This window comes from Asterias rubens, chromosome 12 (genome assembly GCF_902459465.1).
Source record: "Asterias rubens chromosome 12, eAstRub1.3, whole genome shotgun sequence".
Classification (NCBI taxonomy): Eukaryota; Metazoa; Echinodermata; class Asteroidea; order Forcipulatida; family Asteriidae; genus Asterias; species Asterias rubens.
The window spans coordinates 14,764,675-14,786,273 of NC_047073.1; the positions used below are offsets into that span (position 1 = coordinate 14,764,675).

Consider the following 21,599-nt stretch of genomic DNA (forward strand, 5'->3'; position numbering starts at 1 on the left):
ATTAAAAAAAAAAATTCTCTGCCAAGTGACAAAAAAGCTAAATTACTTTTTTCAGAAAAAAAAAAGATCATGCTCTTAAAATTATTTTTCTAGCGCTGAGGATAGACGTACTGTTGCTGATAGCTCCTTGAAATCCGTTGTTAAGTTGTGGAAATGCAATCATTTCCAAAGACCTGCAATGTTGGTCTGAGTGTCGGTACTTTTTCGTCAGCTAATGACTTTCGTCCCTGGTTCAATGCTTACCGAGGCCTGACGCTTAACGGGGAGGCAATTGCCTCCATGCCCCGGTCGTCATTGTTGATTTCACAGTTGTGTACGATTTTCAAGTCCAAGGTGTGGTCACAGATTCTTTCGATCCCAAATCTTTACAGCGTGCCACTCTACATTTAAGTCTAGCAATGACTCACTACTTGCAAAGTTTTTAAAATGTCGTTTAAAATCTATTTATTGACGTCTATGTATACATATAGAGTTTATTAGCTATAATTACTGTTAAAACTGTTTAACCTAAGTCATTCTTAAATATTTGTGTTTTACCCTTCATCAATGTGTGCTAAACACTGTTTACTCGGTACTTTCCTCCCCGAGTCCTGGGGACAGAAATTTCACAGACCTTTTCCTGTGAACAATTTCAACCAGATCATGTTTTAATGCTAAATTAAAAATAAAAATTAATGAGTACCTGCCTTCATGGTTTTGATTTGCTTGATTATTAAATTTCTATTGAAAATATAAATTTATCGATATAATTGCTTATTTCCCCCCACCCCCAAGACTCGGTTGGTTGAGTTTGGTATAAAATAGCGAAAACTAATGCCTAGTAAACAAACAAATTAATGTTACAATACATTAAATCTAGAAGGGTCTTTGACGATTTCCTTACAAAATGTCCTTACAAAAGACTAGTCTAGTTGTGTACACATTCCAGTGCCTTTCCGGCAGGCAAGATGCTACACTGGTCATTTGGGAAATTTAAAGTTTGTGTCATCATTTCTGCATAAATTGAAGACTTGACAATACAACAGCTGAACAGGCTTTAAGATTTGCCCCCTTGATTCACATAACAAGTTGATAGAAATCAGATTTGTGCAGTCGTTCCTGCAGGAAGTCCAGGCTCTGTGACTCTTTTGTAACAAAGTTATGCCACAGGGTACCAGACCATGTTCCCCACACCGCCCTATTTTTTACCTTCTGCCCCCCCCCCCCCCCCACTTCCCAAAGGCACTTTAGTTTCCAAGTTTCTGACTACTGTATTATTGTGGCATTTTTTGTATCCAAATTGGCCAAGTCAGGAGCATGGAGTTGCAAATGAAAACGGCCAACTCACTTCAGATACTGCATAATCTTTTGTTACTCTACAATGTATTAGTTTTTTTCCTGTTTGTTTTCTAAGTCATCGTGGGAGTTGGGAACTACATGGGTAAGGTGTCGACCAACTCTCAACATCTTGGGCCTAATCTTCTTAATAATAGTAGTGGCTTCTTATATAGCGCGCATAACCGTCACTCAGTGGTGCTTTAATTTTCCTGAAATGTATGTGGGACTACGCTTGAATTGTGGGACCTACTCCTTTTTACATCTTGTGTGCTTTATTCTAAGTCGTTATGAAGTTGAGAACCAAACCAGCCAACTCACTCGCAAATCTCAACCATAATCTTCTCGTACAGGGTTTTCATCTTGTTTATAAATGTGGTGTGAATCTCATCCTCAGTCAAACTGGACACCTTGGGCAGCCTTTCGCCTAATAAAGATGCAAACATATTGGAGGTCAATGTAATGATTTGATAAATATTTTTTGTCAAGCTTTGATAGTAATAGGGATTTGGTTGGGCGCTATATGATTCATATTAATTGTCTTGCTTTATTGGTTGCTTGATTTATGATTCGTATTTAGTCTTGCTTGATTGATTGCTGGGTTTAAAAGAGTCGTATGGATTGCCTTGCTTCATTGCTTGGTTAATTGTTGGCTTATATAGTTGATCTATTTTGTCTTGCGTTTGATGCTCATCTGTTAGATTTGATTCATGAAATGATCGGCCCTGTTATATGGGTCAACAATTGTTGAATTGTGACAGCCGATTGATCGACTGATAACAAAACACAACAACCACTTTAAATAATCTAGTTAAACTACTCACCGTTTGCTGCTGGGGTTGACTATGCTATGACCTTGCTGTTTCTGAACTTTAACCTGACCTGACCTCTTCTTGTTATCAATGTCTTGAAAAAGAAATAAGAAAAGACACCGATGATCAAATTTAAATAAATCCCAAGAAATGTCGGGTTGCCATGGGTACCGTTTTATCTTGTACTGTACGCTGTGTGCATTATTAGAACTAGTCTTGATTCCAGATGGTTGTAGGCTGTGTGCATTATTTCAACTAGTCTTGATTCTAGAAACACCTCATTACTGCAAGGAAACCACCAATACTGTATTGAATATCTTTCACTTGGAAGTACAAGAGATGTTCTAAGTTGTGGCCGAGCATGCACAGGACTCAAGTTCTGGTGACAAAGTACTCAGGGTGTTATGAAGGTTCGAGTCCTGGTCATAACACTTGTATCCTTGATCAAGACACTTGACAATTTGCTCCTCTTCACCCAGGGGTATAAATGGGTACCTGTGAGGGCAGCCCATGTTACACACTGGATTGGTAGATCACAAAACATGAAATAATTTTTGTACCTGGTAAGATGGGTCCACCTCCAGCGCCCCCTCTTGTCTTCTTCATTGTGTTCAATTCTTCCTCGCATTCTGAAAAACAAAGATGAGAGTTCAGTTTCGTGTCACGCCCCCCCCCCCCCCCAAGGCCTTCTACTTCACGGAGGCATCGTCAGGCCCTTGCCTGCATGTACTTGCAGGGAAGGTCTGGATCAGTCTGCCACATTCCATCAGAGCCATCCAGACAATAGACACTTTCAAAACAACCCTGAAGACTCATCTTTACAAAAAAAATTCAGTAAATTTCCATAGACATTGGAATTTTTAATTTTCTTGATCTCTTGCACCCCTGCGAATAACCTAGAGGGAAGCAAGTGCCATGATCACTTTTTGTGGATACCGGTGCTATAGAAGACGTCCTTGATATTATTGTTACCCTGGTCGTTGCCTTGGATGGTGCCCTTGAATTGCTCCAGTGGAAATTTACAATTTTCTCATTTGGTGTCCTTTACCAGGGAGAAAATGCATTGGAGCCAACAGACATACAGGCCTGCCTGTCCCCCCTCCCCAAAGAAAAAAAACACTCACTTTCTAATTTCTTGGTCGTCTCCGCCGATGTGTCTGCCAGCCAAAAGAGGGCGCTCTGCAGGTCGGATTTTCTCTCACTGGCTGTTGCCTCGTAAAGGTCAAATTTGAGGGATGTCGCTCCAGTGCCGACCTCGAGACAAATTTTACGTGGCTGCTTTGTCACCAGCAGGTCGCCAAGAGTAAACGCCTTTCTAGAAAAAAAATAATGTAAACAATACTTCTTTAAGTTGCTGGGAAAAAAATGTAGGTTGATCATTTGTACCATGGAAGTGACAGGGGGAACTTCATTGTGCTATTATTTGTGGGTTCTCCTGTTGACTAGTGGTTTCTTCCCTTCTTTCTATCTATGTCGATACACGTGTTGGAGTTGCAGGGTTTTGCTCTTAACTTTTCAGTGACTGGCAAGCATGACCAGTTAGCTTTTCATTTTACTGGTCCATCAGCTTTTGCATTTAATTCCGTTGTTGTATCAAATAATAGGGATGCTTTTCAACATCAGACCTACCAAGTCTCACGCATTAGGCATGAGACTCACGCATTTGGGCTCTGTCTCACGCTCACACACACAGCAACCATTTTCTCACGCATTGGGGCTAGACCGGGAAGAAAATAAAAATTTACGAAAATGCATTGCCAAATCGTGTTCGTGTGTTCAAAAAACGCAATCTACAATGTTTGCACAATCTTCAGATTGCACGCAGTTTATCAGAATCATCAACTTGAGCTGGCGTACAAACAGAGCGCAAACTTGCAGATTGCACACGCTTTTGCTCTCCCAGCAGGTTCAGCTTAAATTCGGCAGTGCGCAAAACGCGGTGGTGAGCTATAAAAAATCTCACGCATAGCTGGCCTCTGGACTTGGCATCTCTGCAACACTGAATTGTCTAGCCGGACCACTTGGAGTGAGTTTGACTGGTCCTCATCAGGTGTTTTAACTGGCATTTGGCCAGGGACCACTGTTAAGGGAAGAGCGCAAGATGGGGCCTTGTATGTTGATCAGCGGGTTTTCAGTCCCTACCTGATTGAGTAGGTTTCGCTCCCACAATTAAAAACTCTGATTTATGCAACATCTTTCCAACACCTGTATTCATCTTCAGGCAAACAGGTTACAGGGCAAGGCACTTTTGAGGACTCCTTGTTTTCATCATCAGAAAAATATAACAACAATAATAATAGCAATAATTCTTAGTTTACGATATCATACACAGGCATGATATTCATCCTACTTTAATCTGATTTCCAAGTTTTTTGCTCTTTGGAAAACTCAGAAAAAAATTGTATTTAAAAGTATAAAGTCTACACCATGTGTATTCTAATGTAGGTAAGCCCTTTCACTCGATAAAATATTCCTACTCTTTTCCCAGAACCAAATATCATGCCTGCAAACAGAACGGTTTGGGAAGTATTCCTCAACGTACTTGAATCGCAAAAAGTAGGCCTCACAGCTATTCACGTCTGCAAGCTCTCTCTGAAAGATAAATAAAATCATGTGACTTGTTCATTACATGTAAACACAGGTAGAAATGTGACTGCAAAGAGATTGACCGCCATATTTGATGATAAAACACAGAAAAGTGTGTGTGCTTGGCCAATGATAGCCTTGCACGCGTGCACGTTTCATCAATTATGTAGATTCGATGCAATCCATCACAGGTTGAAATGTGATTGCAATAAGCCTTTTTGAGGTATGGCGAACATGATAGAAGTGTACTGTTTGGTTTGGGTGTATACACACAAATTTACCCAAACCTTATAGGCCTACTGTTGTAGGATTGTGTCTGCCATATCTCACATGGTCTTCCTTCTAAACTAAATCTCTCCTACTGTGAACTTATGTCTTGAAGAAAGAGCTGAGGCAAATCTTTCCAAAATAAAGAGCACATCTTTGAGGAATTGTAAATGAATCTTCTGACCATTTATACACAGTACTCTGTAAACAATTGCCATTTTTGAAAACTGGTAGAGTCCAGATTTCAAAATTACATTAAAAGCAACCTCAGCTATGAAGAACATATTGGATCCAACTTTGCATTAGATGCATACATGTACTGACGATCCCAGTTTATTTTTCTTTTTTTCTGCATTGCTTAAAGGCACTGGACACTAATGGAGAGCTGTTGATAAACATTTTTTGAGAAACAATTCCCTCTGAAGTATAGTTTTTGAGAAGGAGGTTATTTCTCACTAAAATAAAAGACTTTAGGACTGAAGCCCTTTCAGGTATCTGAAGAAAGCACGTGTGCAAAAAGGGTTGTTTTTTTGCCACAGCAATAGACCCTTCCCATGAAATATGTAAATTGCACATAGCGCGTGCGCACTAACGTTTTGGTTGGCAAAATGAGAGAACATCGCGCTGTTTTGTACACGACTAATGGCTGTGTGACGCAGACGCGATTGCGCGTCTGCTCAGTGCACAACTCTATGGCGTTTGCCAACCAACAGGGTCTGTACGCATGCGTGAATGTAATTAGCATATTTCATGGGAAGGGTCCATTGCCTTGGTGCCCTGTGCTCTGGCTGTGGTCCACTTTGCAAAGTTCCAATACAGATTACATTTTCCTCATTTAGAAGTTCCCCTTACCAGAGGAAAATTGTTGTGCCCCTTCAAGGCCCAAGTTGTGTGTTTGCTGCTGTACTTACATGTGAGTCAAGATTTGCTTGATCTAAAACAGATCTCCATACATCTATGCCATCAGAAACACTAAGAAAAAGGTTCAAAGAAAACACATTCAAATAAACTAATTACTTGAAAACTTGAACTTAGAGGACAAACTTGCAACAAGTCAATAGAAATTAATCTGAAGTCTTCTGTCTCCTCCAGAAAAAAAATAAAAATAAAAAATTATCCCATTCTGTGCCCTGTGCCACTGATTTAATGTAGTAATCAAGAATGTTTGTCGTTCCATTAACCTCAGGGATGTGTGGCTTGAGCGTGTATGTAGGCATGTATGCTTCGTTTTTGAACGGGCAAGGGCATCACCAGAGGCATTTTATCCTTGGTTAAAGGGCACCCTATGGGGAAATTGTAAATTTCTACTGGAGCATCAAATTGAAATGCACGGAGGCAATCACCTCCGTTGCCTCAATGATTGAAGTATCAGCCCTGGCCCAAGTTTGTAATTTGTATTGTAGCAATCAGGTCACCGTTTTTGGTTTATTTGTTGGCATAGTGGGTTATCTGTTTATGCCTTATTTATAAACAGACAACCCACCAACAAATAAACCAAAAACAGTTACCTGATTACTAAAATACAATTTAAAAATTAAGGGGGGGGGGGGGGCGCAACATGCTTTTCCACCATATCAATTAGATTTGTATTGTCAGTAGTGGTTCTCTGAGTCTGACCATGCTGACAATACAAATCTAGTTTAGTTTATACTTGACACTACACTGACAATGACATTGTAACAATATCTGTGTTTACCCGCCAACAGAGGGCGCTGTTTACAGTGTTCATTAAAACATAGACCTTTTCGCAAATACCGGGGCGCGCGCGTAAAGCTTGGAATTAGGTGGGAAAAGTTTCCGTATGGCACCACTACTTTTTCATTCGATATGAAATAATATAGTATCTAATTTACCTCAATGAGATATCCCTTTTTGTAAAAATGAGAGAAAAGGTGGTGGCGCCATACGGAAAGTTATCCATTAGGTGCATTGTGGTCTTGCTGGTATCCAAATTTGATCCATATATATCCCACATTATGCGCCTCATTCAACAGTCTGCGCTTGCGCAATGGTATTTGCGAAGAGGTCTATGGCTTTTCCACATTAAGAACCCCAGAAATGACCGACTATGGCCCTTTACAAAACGACGGCTTCGGCTTTGGATTCAGCTCAGGCTAGCTTGGCCCCGCCGGTTGATTTGACAATTGCGCATGCTTTGCGTATACGCGCCAAAGGCTTCAGACGAGAAACGAGAGAACGGAGCCTCAAGCCAAAGCCGAAGCCGCACGTGGTTTAAAAAAGGGCCTATGAGAACTGACACCAAGTGATAGCCCCATCAATAGTGCCAAGCAATACGCTGGACTCCCTCTGCTAGCTTCTTGGCCCTATGCCCGTGTAGTTTCACTTTCAGGGTGTTAATTTTTTTTTTTTTATAGAAACCAACAATTTTATGCTGAGATTTTGTCCCCAGTTGTCACTTAGCTCAAGGAAGAAGCGGAGGGAGTCCAGCGTATTGGTACTATTGATGGGGCTATGACTAACACGGGCACAGTGTGAGTGTTTTCCTTACTCTATGGCGACACTGACACTATCACTAGTGTATCACTGATAGTATCAGTGACACTGACACTGACTGACTGCTGACAGCAGACACTGGCAGGAATCAGGATAAAAACAAAAAGATTTCAACTTTTTTAGTTAAAATAATATTTACGTATATATTTGTGTTATTTTTACTTGATACTTACTGAATACTCCAGCAATCCCTAATACATGATGTGTAACAGAGAAACCGACAACTACCAGAATCCACAGTGGTGAAAATCTGGCCTACTTCACCTTCCTCCGCCAAAGCTTTCGCAGACGACATGTTTTGGAACATGAAATTCACATTATACTGCGCCCTCTATTGGTTACAGATTTAATGGGGAAACCTTGTGGACGCTTGGTGGCAGCAGACTTATCAGAGCACAATGTGCTTACCAGAACACGGTTACATGTACATCTTGTGACAGGTAGGGCATATCCCGTTAATTTCTGCAAAGCTGAAAATTTTTAAACTTCAATTTCTTTGAAACTTGGCCCAGGCATGGGTGCACCATAGAAAATGCTATTTAAAATACATGCAAAAATAATGTTCAAGTCACTGTGATCTCAAACATTTCTACCTCCAGCATGCTCAAACAAATCAAACCCATTTTCAATTACGTAACTTCAGATTTCCAGTAAAGGACTGTTAGATTATTATTAATGGTTTATTAAAAAAAACATCTGCTTGTCGCAGTCCAAAGACTGAATTAAAATACCGACTTACATTTTTTTATATTAACAAATAACTATAAAAGCGAAAGACAAAAGAGACGATTAGATAAAACATAGACAATACATTTTAAATTAACTAACAAACCCAACTAACTGAGATCAACCAAAAACCTCAACAAACAAACACCCCAACAATCATCCCAACAAACACACAAACAAACACACACACAAACACCAATCATTCATTTCAAAGATTCTGGTCAAATAAACAGATTTACAATACTGGTCGCTTTTATTGATGGTGACGCAAAACGGGAAAAGAGTGTGATGAAAAAACAAAGACAGTGGAATGAACACCACCCGCACAGCATACGGTTAACTTAAAGCCTTTGCCCACTTTGCCTTTGTCCGCTAAAGACAAAGAAGTAAGTATAATAGAGTAACATGAATGGAGGACTACCTCTTTGTTAAAATCAAAGGGACTTTAACAAATTAACAAAATGATAAGAGGTGTTGGTCTCCACTGCTTATCTGAAACCAGTGGTACTTCAAATTATAGTTGCGTTGATAATGTCAAAAGTGAAAAAGAACAGCGGACTGGAATTACGCAGCAGGGGTCTCCATACCGAAGAACTTGAAAAAGCGAAGCTTGAAAGAACGAATTATCTCCTCTCTGATGATAGTTAGTAGCGCACAATGCCTTCCACACCCATTGAGTCCCTTGACGGGTCACTTCATGGTACGGCTCCTCCCAACATCGCGTCTCATCACCGCACAACGCTGGGTGATATGTCGTCATTTTTCTCCCGTAAATTGCAACTACCATCCTTCCTCCAGAAAACGAACTGATGACCATCCATGGTCCCACAGCAGAGAAAGCTTACTAGTACCAGGTGAAGCAAATGGCTCATTATCTGGATTACAGTTTCTTTGACTGTCTCTGATAGTCCCACGTGCCACATGACGTGTACACGGTTACTGCATCCACCTCCTGTGTCGATACACTCTGCTGTCCACATCATCTTCATCCAGTTCTCTGTTCCTCCTTCATCCGTCAAGGTCTTTGTTAGGGTTCCCCCCCCCTTTTTTTTTTACAACTCTTCTACAACTAGTGCAGATGAAAGCCTCTCACGAAAGCTAAAAGCAATTTGCGAAAGACTCTAAACTTGAGTTGAAACGTTTGGCCACAAACTGAAAATTTATGGTGCGAATTTTTTGGCGGTGGCGACACTGTCAGGGGAGACTGTGGGGGCGACTGTGAGAAGGGGCGGCTTTGTAAGTGAGGGGCGACTTTGTAGTGTGCGACTTCGTTGTGGGCGACTTTGCTGGGGTTTAGTTCACATAAGTGTACATGCAGCACTGAAGTGTTCACTTTGATAAAGTAACGTTTCTGCCAACGGGTCCTCAAACTGATAAGGTTAGGTCAACCCTCGAGAACGACAACTTGTTCAATGCCCATTCACTGAACTATCAGCATTTCTCTCTATAGCATAACTAAATAATTATTGCACAACACAATGCTAGAAAGGGCGCGCAAAACAACGCGTCCTTCCCTTTATTTAGACACAGGCTATTGGTATTATGGTCAAAGACCAGTCTTCTCACTTGGTGTATCTCAACATAATAATGCATAAAAATAAACCTGTGGAAATTTGAGCTCAATTGGTCGTCGAAGTTGCGAGATAATAATGATTATATTAAAAAACATCCCTTGTCACACGCAGTTGTGTGATTTCAGATGCTTGATTTCGAGACTTCAAAATCCACTTCTGAGGTCTCGAAATCAAATTCGTGGCAAATCACTTCTTTATCGAAAACTTTGTTACTTCAGAGGGATCCGTTTCTCACAATGTTTTATACTATCAACAGCTTGTTACAAAGTAAGTTTTGATGTTAACAATTAGTTTGAGTAATTACCAATAGTGTCCACTGCTTTTAAATCTCTTTTTATTAATTCAATCTTATACATCAACAAATGCGCGCGAAAATTCGTCCAATCACTGTACAGTTCACACCAAGTTCAGGCCAGCTGCCTTTGGAGCGTTAATGTTTGTACCTTCCATGATCCAGCGTACCCGGCGGAGTTTTCGTCCAACTCACAGAGCGTACAGTTTGAGTTCGTTACAATAATCATGTCAGAACTAAGTTGTCTACATTCTCGACCGGACTTAATCGCCTCGTGCTCGAGCCTTCTGAGAAGTGTCTGGCCCTGTACTAAGACTGAACGACTGCAGCTTTTGGAGACAGAGAACTGCACTGGGTTCCCGTGTTCGTTGGTTCTCATTGACCAGAAAGAGAACCAACCCGATTCTGTTATAGGCCATATTCGAGTTCTCCAATGCCCCGAGCCACCAGAGAGCGTCTACTTCGAAGCACTGTGCATTGACCAATCTCGAGTCGGTACGGGTCTGGGTGTTCAAGTCATGAAACACGCCGAAGAATACGCAGTTTCTTCCCTCGGATTGAAGCAAGCTTTCTTGTGGACGGACACCGGTATGAAAGGAGGACCACAATGGAAATAAGCTTTAGAGGACCACAATGGAAATAAGCTTATTTTAGCTTTTTTGTGTTATCCTCGACAATTCCTCAGATTCAAATGTCTTTTCCCTTGTATTTTTTATCTGTTTTTGTCCAATTGTTGTATTTTAAAGAATTCTGTGGAGATTGTCTAATAAACAAACAAACAAACAAACAAACAAAGGCTTTTACAGCAAGCTGTCGTACCAGGAATTTACGAAATTCGGCATCACAACAGTCGGTGGAAATCTACTCGGTCACTTCAGCGTAGCGTCCAACTGGCGAGAAAAGGTTCCACAGTCTGGTTGGGAGTCCGAATACGAAGACGGTCGCTTCGCCACTGAACACGATTTGAGGGACAAAATAATCATGAGGAAATACTTGAAGAAGCTGTAACTATCATGAGCTTAAGTTCGGGCGGTGTGTTCTTTTGTGCTGTTCGCATGCACAAACGATGATAACTCGACCCGAGATCAATGCACTTAGAACAAGACCACACACCCCCTCAGCTGGGATCAGTCTAGAAGTTAGGCGTTCCTTAAAGTGTTCTTATTACTCTTCTTACAGCCCTTTTTAAAGACACTTGAAACTTTTGGGTAATTGTCAAAGACCAGTCTTCTCACTTGTTGTATCTCATTATATGCACAAAATAACAAACCTGTAAACATTTGAATTCAATTGGACGTAGAAGTTGCTAGATAAAAGAAAAAAAACACCATTGTCACTCGAAGTTGTGTGCTTTCAGATGCTTGATTTCGGGACCTCAAAATCTAACTCTGAGGTCTCGAAATGAAATTCAAATAATTATTTTAGTGGAAAATTACTTCTTTCTCGAAAACTTATTCAGAGGGAGCCATTTCTCATAATGTGTTATACTAACAAAAGCTCTCCATTGCTTGTAACCAAGTAAGTTTTTATGCTAACAAATTTTGAGTTTACCAATAGTGTCCACTGCCTTTAAAGACAGTGGACACTATTGGTAACTGTCAAAGAGTAGTCTTCACAGTCGGTGTATCTCAACATATGCATAAAACAACAAACCTGTGAAAATTTGAGCTCAATCGGTCGTCAAAGTTGCGAGATAATAATGAAAGAAAAAACACCCTTGTCACATGAAGTTGTGTGCTCTCTGATGCTTGATTTCGAGACCTCACATTCTAAACTTGAGGTCTCGAAATCAAATTCGATGAAAGTTACTACTTTCTCGAAAACTACGACACTTCAGAGGGAGCTGCTTCTCACATTGTTTTATACTATCAACCTCTCCCCGTTACTCGTAATCAAGAAAGGTTTTATGATGATAATTATTGTGAGTAATTACCAATAGTGTCCAGTGCCTTTAAACAGGCTACGTGCAGCTACGCTAATCCTACGGTCCGCTTCACTGCAATTCAATTCAATTCAATTCAATTCAATTCAATTCAATTCAATTCAATTCAATTCAATTCAATTCAATTCAAGTTAACATTTATTTCATTCTCATTTGGGTAGCTCTGACCCGCTTCATTTCGCCCCATTTCTCAAAACCCCTTTCCAGTCGACTTTTTCTTGACTTTGCAGTCTTGATGTAGAAGAGTGAAACTTTCACTGTGGTGTCAGTTTTACTCTTTTGAAAGTCTTTCGAGAGTGAAAGTCAATCTGTGTCACTCTTTTTGAGTGAAATTTGGACTCTAAAATAATGGAGTTGAAAGTACCCGTCTTTCACTCTAAAAAGAGAAGCTGCCACAACATGGCTCTTTGCAAGAGTAGTAACGGGGGAAAAAAACGAGTGGTTTTCCACTCGTTTGACAAATATTTCCCATTTAAAAGCACTACGACATTGGCAATTTCGTAGTGCAGGATAAAAATTGCTGCCTGTCACACTTTCAATCTGAAAAAAATCCCCACCCCCCGTTTTGAAAAATCCTGGATCCGCCCCTGGCATGGCATAACCTCCAGTGATGCCGGGCTGAAAACTTAAACTATAGTGTGACGTAAGATATTCGGGCTATAGAAAAACCCAGCTAACCGTATCACTCTAAATGGGAGAGATTTAAAGTTAATCAAAAAGATTGTTATTTAATTAGGGACCAATCGATTTTTTTAATTTAAAAATAAATCCTAAGCATTTAAAAAATTATATCTGAAAGCATTAGTTTTAAATCTGAAAATGGATTAGTCCCTGACTATAATCCTTTTAAATCCCTCCCATTTAGAGTTTGTATTCACTAATTGGTCGTTGTATTTCAATAGATTGGTTTCTCCAGTGCTATACATGTACCTATAGTTTCTGAGTAGACCTTCTTTTGTCGTAAACATTGGGGAAAAACCTGTAGGATTTGACTAGCTTGTTCATTATCAAGTGTGAGTTGTATTTTTTTTTTCAACATTGATGACTTTTGTTTTTTTAAATTGCACCTTTCTAATTTTATCCGAAACCATTTAGTTTTCAATTCGTGTATACTTTCTTACTGCTGTTGCCATTTTGTTTATCAATAAAATGACAAAACACGTTGATTCCATTGTTTTCTAATCAAATAATTATTTTATGCCCGTTCCATTTTCTACGGAACCCTGGAACTAACTTGTTGAGATCCTGAGATAATTATATATGGTATGATGATGACATCATTAACTTGAGATGGCGACATCTCGGGATGAAGATATCTTGAACTTTGATTGGTATCTTAACAAAAATATTGTATCTTCTTCTTCCACCTTCAAAAGATTGAAAATGTTATACGCACTGCGTGTGTGCGCATGGGTTGGTTTGAGGTAAAACACACACTTTTGTGCCAGGTGCAGTTAGAATTACCTGTACTGTACAGGTGCGAGTAAAAAGCTGGAGATGAGGTTACTTCAGCCAGAGTTTTAGTAACAAAGGCCTATTGCACACAGACAGCATTTCCACGAAAGTGAACGGCTTGCGTCTACCCCGTGACCGGGTCGGTCGAGTTGGTCTTTGAAAAGCGTTCTGTAACCGTTTGTTATAAAATGCATAGGGTAGAAAGATGTTGTAGAATACAATGATCTACACAAATGACCCTGCGCATATATTTCTGTGCCTTAAACACCCAGCAGGGTAGTAACGTGCGCATTACAAGTCTTATTTTTATTATTATTATATCCCTCGAAATTGCGTGGTTTTCTTTTTACCTCGTCGACTATTCACGGTCGGCCATTTATGGGAGTCAAATTTTTGACATAGCCGACCGTGTTTAGTTCGCGACGTAAAAGAAAAACCGTGCAATTTTTAGTCATACTTGTGTGGATCATTTATATATTCTACTTTTAAAACATCTTTCTAACCAACATATGCATTTCATAACAAACGGCTTCAAACGCTTTTTATAGACCAACTCGTCCGATCCAAGGCAACGTGTTCCCTTAAGCACACGAAACGGTAACCGTGGCACGGTTGGCTTGTGCGTAAAGCGCTCGCCTCTCACCAAGGTGACCCCGGTTCGATTCCCGGTCGGGGTCATATGTGAGTTGAGTTGTGCGTTGGTTCTCTGCTGTGCCACGAGGGTTTTCCAGACTATCCGGTTTTCCTCCCTCAGAAAAAAATCAAACACTTTCGATCTTGGCTGTGCTCCGTGGTCATAATGAGTTGATGTGGCTGGCAGCTGAATGCGCCCTTGCATGCCTGCTTCTCGAACACGTTGTAGCCGCGTCCTTCTTAGCTGCGAGTAAGGACGATTAGCCCCCCAAATTATTATTTATTATTAAATCGGCTGTTAAATGGAAGGGATTAAAGTTAATCCAAAGGATTGTAAATAGGGACCAAACCATTTTTAGATTTAAAATTATAATTGAACTCATTGTTCCTGTATTTTGAACGATCCAACGGAACGCACGCGGAACGCTGGTCGGTCTCATTCTTCGTGAGCTCGATCAATATTGAATTATCTATCTACCATTTCTGTGTGGAGCTGTATTTATGGTAGTTTGTCATCGTCGTATGGCCACTAACGCCGTCAAGTTCAGAGGCGACGTAACACCGAGGGAATACTATAATACTTCTCTGCTACTTTAGACAAGATTGCTTTTTGAGCCATCATGTCATTATCGATTCGCTGTCTGCACACTCGACCGGACCTGATCGTCTCGTGCTCAAATCTGTTGAAAAGCGTCTGGCCCTGTTCCAGGATTGAGCGTCTGCAGCATTTGGAGAACGAGAACTGCACTGGGTTCCCGTGTTCGTTAGTTCTCATTGACCATGGAGAGAACCGGCCAGATTCCGTAATCGGACATTTCCGGATTGTTCCGGTAAAGTTCCCGATTCAACCGAATAGCGTGTATCTTGAGGCAGGTTGTGTAGACAAATCCAGACAATTGGAGGGATTGTACAAACAAATGCTGAATTTTGCCGACAAATATGCGTTTGAAACCTTGGAGTGTCAACAGATCTTTGCGTGGATTTTAAAGAATTCGATCACGTTTTTCAAACGTGGAGGATTTGTTGAATGCCCCGACTTTACGGTCCGAGCAGTTGGAGCTAATGCACTGGAACCATTTGGCACCCCGAGGTTTTGGACCAAAGACACACCGCCCCCTGATAACTTGAAGTTCGCCCCTGATGGTTTCATCATTACGAAGGACGCCTTGCTGAACACGGTCATGATGAAGAAAACGTTTCGAACCAAGATGGAACTTTGACATGCTTGGTTTTGTACTTGCAGCCCCCCCCCCGCCCCCAACAGAAACAATACATTCTAGCTGTGAGTGACGTACATTAAATACCAGTCTGGTGTTGTTTACAGTGGTTGTTTGTTTGCTTTTATATTACTCATCTCGGCCTGTATTCGAGAAAATGTTAACGTTGAGTTTTCTTAAGGAGTGCACTGGCTTAACAAGAAAATTGTGCACTTTTTGAGAAAAGCATGACAATTCTAGGATACTTAGGTTAGACCATAAGATACATTTTTAGATGTGGAGGGAAGTCAGATTTGACATATGATGACCTTGAGAGGTCAAAATCCAAAATGGCCGCCAATCTGCCTGGTCTAATGTTAAAACACGCTTAGATTTTGCATGAAGGTCAAGGTCAAGGTCGAATTAGGTAAACATGAGAGTGTTTTTTTTTTTATTACTTTGCCTCCGTTTTAACACTTAAGGAGTCATTATAAAAAAAATTAAGACCCATGGATGTTAAACCTAACCACCACTTTGACTATCAAGGGCCCAATTTCACGCACGAGTTTCTACTTAATAGTGCTATACATGTACATGAAAATGCATGCTAAACCTTCTGTTGCTTTAATATTGCACAAAAATAATGAAAATACCAGTGCAAATCGATTGCGTACGTACGCGCTAGTTGGTTAAACCTCCTTAAAGTTTAAGCTCCTCACCACGTGGAACAAAAATACAAAACAAATTAATATGCGACGGGGGGGAGAAAAAATGCGACGGGAAAAAAAGTGCGACGGAAAAAAATGCGACGGAGAAAAAAAATGCGACGGAATAAAAATGCGACGGTAAAAAAAAATTGGAATAAAGGTGGCACATATAGAACTCCATACTACGGTACTATTGTGATGGGTCGATAAAGCACGGGGTTAGAGGTTAAAGGGTCAATTTTTGGGAGGGATTTACCTACCCGTAGAAAATGTACACGGGAGATAAGCAATGGCAGCCCCCATGCCAGAACCCGCGTATATGTACGCGCGGCCGATCTAGTTATTCTGTTCTATATCTATGCTTTAAGCCGATATGCGTGCGTATAAAGATGTACCATATATATATAATTAATATCACTTTTTTCCAGAAGCCTGAACCTTCAGGAACAGTCAAAAACTAAATTTGGTCGCGACTTTTTGCGACTTTGGAAAAATATTCAATTTTGAATTTGTATACCCCTATGAGAGACGCCTGTTTTTTACTCAACCACCTGTATGACGCGTGTTACATCTTGGTTCCACAAGTTTTCTTCATCATTACCGTGTTTAGCAAGGCGTCATTCGTAATGATGGAACCATCGGGAGCGAACTTGGTTCCAGTGCATTAGCTCCAACTGCTCGGACCGTAAAGTCGGGGCATTCAACAAATCCTATCCGTTTGAAAAACGTGATCGAATTCTTAAAAATCCTTTGCCACTTCGCACCCTGGACGCTTCGTACCGACTTATGACATTTCGTACCTTGGACACTTTTTTGTACCTTGGACACTTCGTACCTTCTTACAAGACACTTAAGAACCTCGTACTAAGTAAAAGGTCTTGTTGTTTTTTTTCTCAAGCTAACAGACCCTGCGAATTCAGTTGAAACTTTTGCATGCTTGTGACTTTATCTTTATGAATATTTTTTTAATTTAAATCTAAAGCCTCCAGCCTGGTTCATACTTCCTGCGAATGTGAATTCGATACGAATTTTACGTGAATTTTACATCACAACAACTCCTGTTTTCGCTGCTATATTCGCACATCTCAATATTCGCACGTAACGCAATTTTCGCACGTAAACTTTTGATATCAACATTCGTATCGCAGTCACATTTGCAGGAAGTATGAACCAGGCTTTACTTGAAAAATAAAACAATCTAGATAGGACCATTCGGGTAATTTTTTTTTGTAACAATGTTAGGTACGTTTTGCTCAGTTGCCGATGATAATTATGTTGTCATTCATGTAGTTCTTGATTTTAACAAACTTTGTTTCAGAGACAGAAAAGACAGTTCAAATGTGAACTTAACAACCAGTGAGCTTTTCGTCAAAAAGATCTTTGCCAGCCAATAGTAGCCTATATGTACAATAATTTTAAGATAAAGAGTAAGCATTGTTCAATTATTGCTTTACGGGGTTCTCATCAAGATAAATTACATTATTTTAATCAATATTCAACGACAGACCAAAATAATACTTAATGTTGTATTGCAAGTTGCTTGTGATATTTAGAGATAATAGGGAAAATAAGAAACTAGTTGAATTAGAAAGTATAATGTTTACAGATCTCTAATTAACTGGGTGTTCCTGTAACTACTTTTTTGTTATTAATTCTCAGTGCTGACCTAGCATTAAACATTTATTTAAATAATTAAGACTCTGTAAAATGTGGATAAATGCATGAGAAATTCCTGCAGCTGAAAGAAGAAATCAAATAAATAAATTAATTCATGAAACAAGAAAATAATGTTGCAGTGTTTTTAATAAAAATGTTGTTAACAATTGACCAATCTTGACAGAATAAAAGCATGTGAGAATGGGCAAGTAATGGTGGTCATTTGAAGGCAATAGTGTTTCTTTAATAAAGGTGTAAACCACGGCGCATATCTACTATTATTTTCGGAGGAATGGCATAATAAGATGCTTCAAAATATAATATTGTAATGGGCTTAGCCATTGTACGGCAGACCTACTTTAAACGAATCCCTTTTAGACAAATGCACAACCATTTGAAAAGCCTGGCACCTCAATGTTTACCCAACACCGCATTAATCAGTGTGACGTTTGAAGTTGGGTACAAGACATGACTGCTATGTACGGAAACGCTAGGCAAATGCCTAGCGTTTCCTTACACAGCAGCTGATTGGTTACACAGGTTACATAGGACAGTGAGCAGTGTCCATGTTTTGACCAATCACGTGTGGGCTCTCATTTTACAAGCGAGACATGGCGGACTTCTCGAGTCTGAACGGTCACGCTGACGAAGACGGATTCTTTTGGTGAACTTGACTGTTTCGAGTGACCTTAGAAATAACGAAAACAGCGAAAGACTACATTAATAGTTTACCTAACAGTCCATCTGTAAAATTCTTTTGCACGACTTCGTTAAATATTTAAAAAATGACGTTTTTGGAGACCCTTATTTCTGCACAAAGAGGGTAACGTTTTTTGTCTCATATTTCTTATTTTTTGATATATAAAATTATGAAATAATTTTTGTAGGTACAATAAAACCCTTTAGCGCCGTTTTACGAGAGTTTTTGTCTGTTACAGTGTATAATATTCCCGAATTGGATTTTTTTTAAATGTGTCCTCCGAGCTCATTATATATTCATAGCCGCGACGGTCATGAATACGTAACAAATGAAATAGACCTTATGCACATGACGTCATTTCAGCACGGCGCCCCCGCATTGAGGTTAAAAGGAGGTTGTTCATTGGCCAGTCTATGTGCGTTTCGATTGTTTCGTCACCGTTTGACCTCAAAGATGACGTCAATGCATAAGGTCTATAAAAGGTTTTTCTGACCGGTGTTGACCCTTTCTGTGTGGAGCTGTATTTATGGTTGTACGCCGTCAATAGTGGCGACGACACCGAGGGAATACTATAATGCTTCTCTGCTATTTTGGACAAGATCTCCTTTTTGGGCCATCATGTCGTTATCCATTCGCTGTCTGCACACTCGACCGGACCTAATCGTCTCGTGCTCGAAGCTTTTGAAGAGCGTCTGGCCCTGTTCAAGGGTTGAGCGTCTGCAGCATTTGGAGAACGAGAACTGCACTGGGTTCCCGTGTTCGTTAGTTATCATTGACCATGGAGAGAACCGGCCAGATTCCGTAATCGGACATTTCCGGATTGTTCCGGTAAAGTTCCCGATTCAACCGAATAGCGTGTATCTTGAGGCAGGTTGTGTAGACAAATCCAGACAAATGGAGGGATTGTACAAACAAATGCTGAATTTTGCCGACAAATATGCGTTTGAAACCTTGGAGTGTCAACAGATGTTTTGGTGGATTTTCAGGGATTTCATCTCTTTTAACAAAAGTATAGGGTGTGTTGAATGCGCCGACTTTACGGTCCGAGCAGTTGGAGCTAATGCACTGGAACCATTTGGCACCCCGAGGTTTTGGACCAAAGACACACCGCCCCCTGATAACTGGAAGTTCGCCCCCGATGGTTCCATCATAACGAAGGACGCCTTGCTGAATACGGTCATGATAAAGAAAACTTGTGGAACCAAGATGGAACTTTGAATTTTATTTTTATTTTTTTCCTTGCAGCCCCCCCCCCCCACACACACACACTATACATTGCAGCTGTGAAGTGACGTACATTTTCACCTGTGGGCTATCGACTTTGGCCGTGTAGTTATATGCTTTGTGTTTTTTGGCGTTTAAAGTGGAACTTAAACCCATCAAACAAAATGGAACATTCAACCTCGGTGATTTCGTCTCAATCAAAGCCATGAGTTTTGGCCCTGAGTGCGGGATGCTGGTTGCTTGACAAGATGCCTTCATCGCAATAAGAAATACTGTATAGAACAGCTACCTGAGCGGAATGTTTTCAACGGAAATGGTGTTTTAACTTGTTTATAATGCACCGGATCATCATTTTAATGTAATTTTTATATGGTACACTTCTGAATTTTTCGCAATTATCGACTAAAACATCAGGCACCAACCTAAGGTTTTCAAAAACTAAAAACACTAACCTTATGCCGTTGACGGCGCGCGTCAAAGGACAATGCCGCTGACGTCATCTCTGGGAGTTTGCTTTGTTATACCTCCACGCTGTATTAACAAAGCGGCTTTACAAATTGGAGCTCCCAACTATGACGTTTTGAGAGTGATTACGTAACGGGCCTTTTCGCAAATCTCCCAGAAAAGCGCTGGATAGCATTCGAAATGATTGTTTTTTTACACAATTGAAATTGAAGTTGAAATTTATAATCATATGACTCGATTTCCTTATTCATTGAAAACATTTTAAGTGAAATTCAGCAAAGTTCACGACTTGACATTTTCGTTCAAGCAGATCTTTAACACTCGTGTATAACCTGCCCAAAAAATTGTCAGATTATGTACGCTTGCAGCTGATTTTTTAATTTTTTTTGTTTTCCACCAAGAAAGTATCCTATTGTTTTACGTATTATCATCTTACTGGTTCTTAATTTGATAAAGGCTGGCTGGTCCTGATTGTTTGGCACGTTGCATTGGATTGGGCACGTTGTGCTATACAAAAGGCGTTTGAAAGCGTTCGTTTGTTGGAAGAGTGCTTTAGAAGTATAATAATCCACACAAATGCTTCAAGATTGTGTGGTTTTCCTTTTACTTCGTGAATGTACACGGTCCGCTGATTTGCAAAACCAAAATGTTGACTCGACAAAATACTGGACCAACCGAATACTGGATTCAGCTTTAGGCTAGCTTTGCCCGCGGTTGTTTTGACAATTGCGCGTGCTGTGCGCATGCGTAGGCTCAGACGAGAGGATGGAGCCTGAAACCGAATCAAAAGCCGAAGCCGTCTTTTCGAAAAGGGCCGTAGTTCACGAAGTAAAAGGAAAACCACAACATTTCGAGGCATATTAATATGTGAATCTTTATGTTCTACAACTCAGTACATGTATATTCATTTCATAACAAACGCTGCCATACGCTTTCTGTAGCCCAAAGCGCCCAATCCAAGGCGATTATGTATATATATGGCTTGATATTATGTTATTGTTTACCCGGAACTTAAAGAAGGCACTTTGATTGACACGTTTGGTAGTTGTTAAAGACCAGTATATTCTCACTTGTTGTATCCCAACATAATTATGCATAAAATAACAAACATGTGAAAATGTTGGCTCAATTGGTCATCAAATTTATGCAAGAAAATAGTGGAAGAAAAAAACACCCTCGTTGCACTAAAATTGGTGTGCTTTCAGATACATAAATAAAATACCTCAGCTGAAGTATTTCTTTATTAGAATGACAAATAACCTACTAATTTTGCTTTTTACCCATACACCGATGTGTGTTAGCAATGTATATTCAATACTTTCCCCGAGTCCTGTGAAAAAAAATATCACAGGCATAATTATTACTCGGGTTGGAATTTACCTTTTTCTCCAAAACTTACCAAGTAAGTTTGTATGCTATTATAACACTTGTTTTGAGTAATTACCAATAGTGTCCAGTGCCTTTGAAGAGTCTTTTCGAAACCTTGTCGAGTCGGCTTTCATCTTAAGCGGCTGTGTCCATCTTTCTGACTCTCAG

At 40.1% G+C, this 21,599-nt stretch overlaps 4 protein-coding genes across 4 annotated transcripts; 3 read left to right on the forward strand and 1 right to left on the reverse strand.

Moving 5' to 3' along the window:
* Positions 1-1,212: 1,212 nt before the first annotated feature.
* On the reverse strand, positions 1,213-7,788 carry LOC117297923 (protein PAXX-like). Its single transcript, XM_033781107.1, has 7 exons — positions 7,667-7,788; positions 5,891-5,951; positions 4,669-4,718; positions 3,251-3,441; positions 2,687-2,755; positions 2,139-2,220; positions 1,213-1,741 (listed from the first exon to the last, which is right to left on the reverse strand). Exons 1-7 carry the CDS (start codon positions 7,786-7,788, stop codon positions 1,708-1,710), a joined length of 609 nt encoding a protein of 202 aa, XP_033636998.1. The 3' UTR covers positions 1,213-1,707.
* Positions 7,789-10,312: 2,524 nt separating this feature from the next.
* On the forward strand, positions 10,313-10,702 carry LOC117297792 (N-alpha-acetyltransferase 80-like). The gene has a single exon (XM_033780939.1). It carries the CDS (start codon positions 10,313-10,315, stop codon positions 10,700-10,702), a length of 390 nt encoding a protein of 129 aa, XP_033636830.1.
* A 4,033-nt stretch (positions 10,703-14,735) lies between these two features.
* Positions 14,736-15,335, forward strand: LOC117297793 (N-alpha-acetyltransferase 80-like). The gene has a single exon (XM_033780940.1). It carries the CDS (start codon positions 14,736-14,738, stop codon positions 15,333-15,335), a length of 600 nt encoding a protein of 199 aa, XP_033636831.1.
* A 3,478-nt stretch (positions 15,336-18,813) lies between these two features.
* Positions 18,814-20,141, forward strand: LOC117297837 (N-alpha-acetyltransferase 80-like). The gene has a single exon (XM_033780993.1). It carries the CDS (start codon positions 18,993-18,995, stop codon positions 19,590-19,592), a length of 600 nt encoding a protein of 199 aa, XP_033636884.1. The 5' UTR covers positions 18,814-18,992; the 3' UTR covers positions 19,593-20,141.
* Positions 20,142-21,599: the final 1,458 nt, after the last annotated feature.

Excerpts from the sequence above, each read along its gene's own strand:
- LOC117297923 (XM_033781107.1), bottom strand. The coding sequence starts at position 7,788 with ATGTCGTCTGCGAAAGCTTTGGCGGAGGAAGGTGAAGTAGGCCAGATT. Across the intron at positions 5,952-7,666 it reads AGGGATTGCTGGAGTATTCA|TGTTTCTGATGGCATAGATG; the intron begins GTAAGTATCAAG and ends CCTTTTTCTTAG. Across the intron at positions 3,442-4,668 it reads GCCTACTTTTTGCGATTCAA|AAAGGCGTTTACTCTTGGCG; the intron begins GTACGTTGAGGA and ends TTTTTTTTCTAG.
- LOC117297792 (XM_033780939.1), top strand. The coding sequence starts at position 10,313 with ATGTCAGAACTAAGTTGTCTACATTCTCGACCGGACTTAATCGCCTCG.
- LOC117297793 (XM_033780940.1), top strand. The coding sequence starts at position 14,736 with ATGTCATTATCGATTCGCTGTCTGCACACTCGACCGGACCTGATCGTC.
- LOC117297837 (XM_033780993.1), top strand. The coding sequence starts at position 18,993 with ATGTCGTTATCCATTCGCTGTCTGCACACTCGACCGGACCTAATCGTC.